General features: G+C 33.0%; 1 protein-coding gene across 1 annotated transcript in view; it reads right to left on the bottom strand.

Moving 5' to 3' along the window:
- Positions 1-809: 809 nt before the first annotated feature.
- Positions 810-8,768, bottom strand: part of FYB1 (FYN binding protein 1) — a 203,214-nt gene continuing 195,255 nt past the window's right edge. The window contains 3 exon segments of the mRNA XM_043976068.1: positions 810-1,626; positions 4,227-4,258; positions 6,399-6,432. Coding sequence (XP_043832003.1) covers positions 1,604-1,626; positions 4,227-4,258; positions 6,399-6,432 — 89 coding nt within the window. The 3' untranslated portion in view covers positions 810-1,603.

Here is an 8,768-nt window from a genome sequence, read left to right as displayed (position 1 = left end):
GTTGGGGGACTGGTATTATCTAAAATAGCAAAGAGTCAACTTTAGAACACATAAGAGATATCTTTAAGTATTTACAGTGCTATCATATAGAAGGGTTAGATTTATTCAATACTGCCCCAGAAAGGAGAGAGAGGAAAAATGGGAGGAGAAAATGGATCCATTTGGATTTATTCGATAGGCACATGGTACACTTGAGAAATAAATGGAATAGCATTAATTCAGTAGCCATTGTGTACTAATTAATAAATCACTCCCCTCCCCCTACCCCCCCAAAAAAACCCCTGAGTACCTACTCTATGTTACCAATTTGCTACCAAATTGTAAAAAGACAAACATGTTCTGGCCACGTAGTTATAATTTTAAAGAAATTCCAACAGTTGAAAGGGAAGGACATTAGAAATTCTATAGTTTGACATTCTAATTTGGCAGATGAGAAAATGAAGTATCAGGAAGGTTAAAGGTCCTCCCTTTATACAAGCAAGTTTATATAGGCAACAGGACTGTGAGAGATTGAGGAATCCTGGCCTGTTTTCACAGTGTTAAAATATGGGATCCTTATTTTGGAAGCCATAAAAAAGTTTGCAATTTTTTTTGGTGTCCACTTAACAAGTTGTTTTTTTTTTCTCCTTAAGAAAAAAATGGAGCTAAATGTATAATCCTCAGTTTTGGTTCTGTTTTGCCTTTGAAATAAGTGTATGACTAAATAAGGGACAGCTTTCTAGCAGTGTGTTCATTTGTCCTCCCCCTGCTGGCAAAGAAAAATTATTACAGGGAGAGGTGTTGAAGGTAGTTTTAAAGCCTTTCTAACAGATTTAGAATAAAAATAGGTCTGTTCATAGACTATATTCATGTTATAGTTATATTTAGTCACAGTTTAGGTCCAAGTTACTTCTCAGATAACATCACTTTAAATAATGAACAGAATCAAATTATTCGTATATCAAAAATCAGCTAAAAGATGGGTTTTAAAGACTAACTTATAACATTTATCTTAGATGACTGTACAAAAATACACAAATTATAACTTAAACTCTCTAAGAAAAGAATTAATATGCTTTCCAAATTAACAACTATAGACAAGACATTCTGCAAATTTAAAATACAAAGTGTATTATTAATATAATTTAATTTTAGCAAACTTTTAGAAGAGTTTTTAAAGTGGAAAAATTGCTTTTCTGGATGCCAACTTATGTTTGTTTCCTTGGTTAAAATGAATGTGATGGGTTTCCTTCTCATAACATATTTCCCATTTTATGCTACTTTACCAAATGTGCTATCATTGAAGCCCAGCAACTTATCAGTGAACTGTGTATATCCTTAAAAATACTGAGTAGGAAGTTCCAAAAAAAGCTCTTTCATGACTGTGGTAGGAGAAGTGGACACATAGCCTCATCAGTGAATACCTCTGGGATGTTTGTTTAGTATAAACATAATCCAAAAGGGCCCTGATTTCCAGTTCTTTATGTTGAGAATTGTACTTTAGTAACAAACAAGTAAAGTATATTTTGTTCATTCATCTGCTGTTACATCTTAATAATATGACAATTAAAACTGAAAATGCATGTTAGGATCTAATGAAGACAGCTACTAAAGTGGAGAGCTACTAGTCATTGTCGTAGATGCAACCTGAAAAAAAAAAAGAGGATACAAAATGTAATTAGAAGCCTAGAAGTACACACACATAACTCTTCCTTTTTTTTTTCCTTCTTCTTCTTCTTCTTTTTTTTTTTTTTGGTGGGGCAATGAGGGTTAAGTTACTTGCCCAGGGTCACACAGCTAGTGTCAAGTATCTGAGGCAAGATTTGAACTCAGGTCCTCCTGAATCCAGGGCCAGTGCTTTATCCACTGCACCACCTAGCTGCCCCACACACATACTCTTAAGTACACATACACATACATATTCTTTTCCAAGGTTGAAGAATGTCTTTTGTAACTGCAGCCTATCATGGACACTGACATGTTAGCTACGAGAGCTAGCTGAATGTATGAAGGATAACTTTAACAGAAGGAAGTATTGAACTCATTATCTGAAGTACATTTTGAATGTACAAAATAAAATCAGTTTGTTCTCTAAGTAACAGCTGGCATCTTAATTTGTACTGGATTTAATTTACGAGTCTTTCATTTTCTTTCTGCCACACATGGCATATCATATATATATGTGTATACATGTATATATATATAAACATTTACCATGTTAAATTCAAAATACATACAGAAATAAAAACATAAAATGGATATTATCTTTTGGATGTAACTCAAACTTTAAAAAATTGCCTAGATCTCTATATATGGGAGCCCAGTAAACATGTTCAGAAAGTAGAAGAAATATAACTTAAAGAATAAAGGGAAATTTAAAATAAAGATGTAGCTATTAAAATTAGCCAGATAAATGACAACTAATTGGGGAATGTGAAAATGATGTACAAGTTTATACATAAAAATTAGAAATGTAGCAGAGGTGGTTATTTAAAATTGTTCAATGAGATAAAGAATGGTGGGAGGGAAATAAGAAAAAGTATGTTTGGGTTACAGACAAGCAAAATTTCTTGTTAGAATGAATAAAGTATAGAAACTTTGTTGGTAAAATTTCCAAATTTTGGAACAAAAGTAGGCAAAATGCTTTGTGATTATTTATAAGAAATAATTGTAGGGGCAGCTAGGTGGCGCAGTGGATAGAGCACCGGCCCTGGAGTCAGGAGTACCTGAGTTCAAATCCAGCCTCAGACACTTAACACTTACTAGCTGTGTGACCCTGGGCAAGTCACTTAACCCCAATTGCCTCACTAAAAAAAAAAAAAAAAACCAAAAAAGAAATAATTGTGTATGACCTAAGAAACACAAATAGCAACACTTACTTTTATCCTATCACTTGTCTTCTACATCTAATTCTGTTTCTATGTCATGGGGATCTTCTATAGTGTTTCTTTTTAAAAAAAAAAATAGAAAAGTTGTATCCCAAGGTCCTTTGTTTAAAAAAAAAGAGAGAACAACTTTTTCTTATACCAAATCAGTCCTAGACCCTTCCTTCTCTGAACACGTAATATTCTAGGTCTGCATACATTACGGAAAGAAACTTGTGGAGCTTATTGTTGAGCCAATTAACAGTAAGTAATCCTAATGATGTAAAGGGGTAAGAAGACTAGAATAGTGTGGGAGAAGGATAAGGGGTGGAGGGAGGAACAGGTTAAGGGTTATGAAGGGTTTTTAATACCAAACTCAATTTGTCTATGTTTGGAACTGCATAAGAATCAGAGCTTCAGTTTGTCAGTCTAATTATTTAAGGAAGCAGATGAGAATAAAACTATGGCCCCTGATGAGTCAAGCTTATGTCTGTGTATGTTTCCAAGATTCCCCTTCTTTCTGTTTCTAAAGAACCACATCTATACAGGCTGAAAAAGTAGTTGGGAACTTTAAGTGGAAACAGGTGCATACTTCACCTAAATTCATAGTTGGAAAAACTAATTTCAGGTAAAAGTTAGAGAAAAATGGTTTTAGTACAAGAATAGATTACTGTTCCAATGAGGATTAAGAGCCAAATAAGAAACAAGGGCAATGAACAAAGACAGTATAGAAAAAATGGACTATCTTCATAAGGTGTAGTATTTTTTTTAAAGGTTAGTTTTGGAATCAGAGGACATGGATTCAAATTCTGACTGTTACTTAGAAGCTACGTGAATTTAAAAAGCACTTCACTTTCTTGGGACTCAGTTTATTTCATCTCTAAAATAAGGGGATGGACCAGGAGATCTCGAAAAGTCCCTTCTAGCTCTAGATCCATGATCTTATGTATACTGGAAATTTTTCATATGACAAGCCACAAATGCAGAATTTCCAGGCATGGCCAGTTGCAATTGTTAGACCAACTCAAAGGCAAAACGTAAAAGTTACAAGCAGGAAATCCTATAAGCAAATACTCACATGTACTATCATTTTGTTTGACAGGTAGAGAGCGTTAAAGTATAAATAAGAGGTAACAGCTAAAATTGAGGCAAAATATGTTTATAACATAGGAACTTTTAGCACATAAGCTTCATTATGTATTGGGAACACTTTAAAAAATGCTCAGAATATTACGGATTATCAATAAGTATTGATTTCTTACTAAAAGCTGATGATTTGGACTAAGTTGTTAATTGTTCTCCCCTTCTATATATGGTACTACTCAATTGACTTTAACATAAAGAAATATGTTAGTATATTGTATATAAAAAAATGAAACATACCATCAGCAATATCATCATAGATCTCTCCTTCACTGTAAATGCAGAAAAAAATTATTTTATTTTAAAGAAAATTTTTATACAAATAGACAATTAATATGAGAAAAGAAGGTAACATGATTTGGACATAACATAATGCATTTGATAATTATATTTCATTCACCTATATGAAATAGGCATTGTGATACTTAAAAGTATTTACATTTTCTTTTTTTGTCTTCTAATTTTGGTTTTGTCTAATCCATACTTTTTATATTAATAAATTCAAAAATACTAGTTATTTACAATTATTTATTAAAATCAACCAAGCATCAAACATTTATTTAGCTCCTACTTTCTGCCTAACACTGTACAAGGCACTATGATCCCAAAGCTCTTTATACTCATGAATACCCAATGAAAAAAATACAAAAGAAGGTGGTCTAGCAGTATCAGGTCTCAAACTATTATAAAGTGGTAATCATCAAAACAATCTGGTACTGGCTAAGAAATAGAGAGGTAGATCAGTGGAATAGAATAGGTACAAATTATACTATAGTAAATGACTATAGTAATATATGTATTATGTATTAACATGATAAGCCCAAAGATCTGTGCTTTTAGAACAAAAACTCATTATTTGACAAAAACTGTTGGGAAAACTGGAAAACAGTAAGGCAGAAACTAGGCATAGACCAACATCTCACACCATATACTAAAATAAGGTCAAAATGGGTAAATGATTTACAAATAAAGAGTGAAACCACAAACAAATTAAGAGAGCATGGAATACTTTAACTGTCATATTTAGGGCCAAAGAAGATAAAGAGAACAATACAAAATGTAAAATAGATCATTTTGATTATATAAAAATAGAAAGGTTTTATGCAAACAAAACTAATGTAACCAAGATTAGAAGGGAGGCAGAAAACTGGGAAAGAATTTTTGAAATGAATATCTCTGATAAAGGCCTCATTTCTCAAATATATAGAAAACTGAGTCAATTTTATAAAAATATAAGTTATTCTCCAACTGATAAATGGTCAAAGGATCTGAACAGGCAGTTTTTAGACAAAGAAATCAAAGCTATCTATAATCATATGAAAAAATGCTCTAGATCACTATTGATCCAAGAAATGCAAATTAAAACAACTCCGAGGTATCACCTCATACCTATCAGAGTGGCAAATATAACAAAAATGGAAAATATTGGATGTTGGAGGGGATGTGGGAAAACTGGGACACAAATCCACTGTTGGTGGAGTTGTGAAAAGATCCAACCATTGTGGAGAGCAATTTGGAAGTATATCCAAAGGGCTATAGAATTGTGCATACCCTTTGATCTAGCAATACCACTGCTAGGTTTATATCCCAAAGACATCCCCCAAAAGAGAAAAAACCTATTTGTACAAAAATATTTATAGCAGTTCTTTCTGTGGTGGCTAAGAATTGGAAATCAAAGGAATGCCCATCAATTGAGGAATAGCTAAACGAGCTGTGGTATATGATGGTGATGGAATATTAATACGCTATAATAAGTGACAAGCAGAATGATTTCAGAAAGAGCTAGAAAGACCTATATGAACTGATGTATAGTGAAGTGAGCAGAACCAGAAAACCATTGTGCACAGTGACAGAAATATTGTTTGATGAAGAACTGTAAATGATTTAACTATTCTCAGCAATACAATGATCCAAGACAATCCCAAAGGACAAATGATGAAACACACTATCCACCTCCAAAGAAAGAACTGATATTGATTGAACACAGACTGAAGCATGCTATTTTTCACTTTCTTTCATTTTTTTCTTCTATCAAGTTTTCTTGTACAAAATGACTAATATGGTAACATTTTATATAATTGCACATGTATAACCCATATCTGATTGCTTACTGCCTCAGGGAAGGGTAAAGGGAGGGGGGGAAGAAAGGATAAAATTTGGAACTCAAAACTATAAATAAAAATGTTTATTATTAAAAAAGAAAGTATAGCTATTATAAAAATGGTATCTTTTAATAACCTAAATTATAATCAAATATTATTATTATTAATAATAATAATGTAGAATATAATACTTTTCACATCACTGTAATATAAGTTGTTATTCCACTTAATGCAAGAAAAACTGGCAAAATTTACAAAATTATTTCTTTCTTACAACAAGATATAATGCTGAAAGATAATTTTTACTTACTTGTATACCAAACAGCTCCGAAGGACATAACCATCTATGAGATTAAAAAACAAACAAACAAATAAATGTCTTTAATATACCATTTAGAAAAATATCAGCTTTAGTTTTAAGAAATGAAAGATAGTGTTTGCAATATCTAAGGCCAGAAGACACTAGAGGCAGTAACATAGCTCTTTATAACATTCTTTTTCCAGTATCTTTCTTTACCCCTACTTTCTTCTGACATTCCTTACCTTCAATTAGAATAAATCTTTTAAAAAATTAGGATTAAAAGACAAGAGTTGGTGGTGCTCCTTTGCTGACCATTGGCAAAATCAAAAGAGATGAAACTTAATAGGGATAAATGTTAAGTCTTAAATATATGTTCCATAAATCAACTTCATAAGTATAATGTGGAAAAAGTATAACGAGACAATAGCTTCTCTGAAAAAGATTTTGAGATTTGAATGGATTTCAAGCTCAATATGAGTCTTCAAAGTAATACGGCAGTCAAAAAGCTAATAGATACTGCATTAAGAGAGACATAGAATTCAAAAAGAATAACGTGAGTCTCATTGCATTTTTTTTTTTGTCTCATTGTATTTTGACCCAGTCAGACCATATCTAGACTATTATGTTCAGTGCTGGGAACTATTATTTTAGGGAAGAACATTGGTAGAGAATATCTAGACGAGGACAGTGAGGACAAGAAAGGGCCATTCTGTGACATGAAGATTGTTTGAAGCATTGTGGAAGTTACCCTAGAGAAGGGAAGACATGATAAACAAAATAGTCGTATTCAAGTATTTTAGAGATTATTGTTTAGAAGGAGGATTGCATTTGTTCTACTTGTCTCTAGAGGGCAGAACTGGGCACAATAGGCAGAAACTGCAGATATTAAAAAAAAAAAAAAGCCTACCTAACAACTATAAGAGGTATCTAAAAATAGAATGGGCTTCCTCAGGAGGTAATGCTATCCCATTCACTGGAAGCATTCAAGTCTTCAAGGCCAGATGATCACTCGTTGGGTATATTATAGAGGAGATCCTTGCTCAAGCATAAATTGGATTAGATGGTCTTTGAGTTCCTTTCCAACTTAGATATTATGTAATTTGGATTTTTCTTCTCCTTCCCTCCCTCCTTCCTCTCCCTTCTCCTCTTCCTACTATAGTATGTAACATAATATAGGAACTATAATATAATGAAAATTTTACTTCACCAGAGGAAATTTGATTTTATGCACATTAGTTGAGTGGCTGCCCTTGGCTGTTATTTGCCTACCACTGTACTTAACTTTTTTTTTTTTTTTTTGTGGGGCAGTGAGGGTTAAGTAACTTGCCCAGGGCTACACAGCTAGTAAGTGTCAAGTGTCTGAGGCCGGATTTGAACTCAGATCCACCTCAATCCAGGGCTGGTGCTTTATCCACTGTGCCACCTAGCTGCCCCCTGTACTTAACTTTTCTGTTGTTTTTTTGTTTGGTTGGTTTTGGTGAGGCAATTGGGGTTAAGTGACTTGCCCAGGGTCACACAGCCAGTAAGTGTTAAGTGCCTGAGGCTTACTTTTCTAAGAAAATGGTGACAGCATGGTTATTACTTTTGTGAATTTCTACTAGTTTTTCTTATATTTCATGATATATTACTGACCTTTTAGAATTCATTTTGTTTTCCTTTTGTGTTCTCTACTTGAGATACTTACAATTTATGTATCCTGAAACCAGATTTCTGGAAAGAGTAAAGTCATTTAAATTAGGCCTGTAAAATCATGAACATTACTGAAAGTTTTAGTGGGTCACATTTGAATGATCTGCATATGCAACATCTAAAGAACTAGAAGTAACAGGCCTGTAGAACTTTGGAGACTGGTCTTGGTGAATGAGATTGATTGAGTTTTTGGTTTTAGAATAGCACATTAGATTTATTCTTAGTTCCAGAGAGGCAGTATTATGTAGTGTTGTACCTAAAGTCGGGAAAGATTTGATTCAAATCTAGCTGCAGACATTTATTAGCTGCAGAGTGATGTGGAAATCATCCAAACTCTCTGAACTTCAGTTTTCTTATCTACAAAGTGGGCAAAATGATATCTATGGTACGTGCTTCACTGGGCTGTGATGCTTAAATGAGAGAATGTATGCAAAGTGCTATATAAATGTAAAGTATTATTACTATCCGGATTAGAGTTTGTGCATTAGAGAATAGAAGCTGAAAACAAGAACACATATGCAAAAATTAATGTTATGGGTATGATGTTTATTAAACACAGAGGGAAGTCTTATAATTGCTGATTTAGCATAAACAACTTAAAAAAATACCTCACATTTATGTTGTGCATCAGGTTTGCAAACTGATTTAGATAAAATTATTTCATTTGAGTCTCACAACTCTGTAAGGTAG

This window comes from Dromiciops gliroides, chromosome 1 (genome assembly GCF_019393635.1).
Source record: "Dromiciops gliroides isolate mDroGli1 chromosome 1, mDroGli1.pri, whole genome shotgun sequence".
Lineage (NCBI taxonomy): Eukaryota > Metazoa > Chordata > Mammalia > Microbiotheria > Microbiotheriidae > Dromiciops > Dromiciops gliroides.
This window is presented reverse-complemented; position numbering and strand designations above follow the sequence as displayed.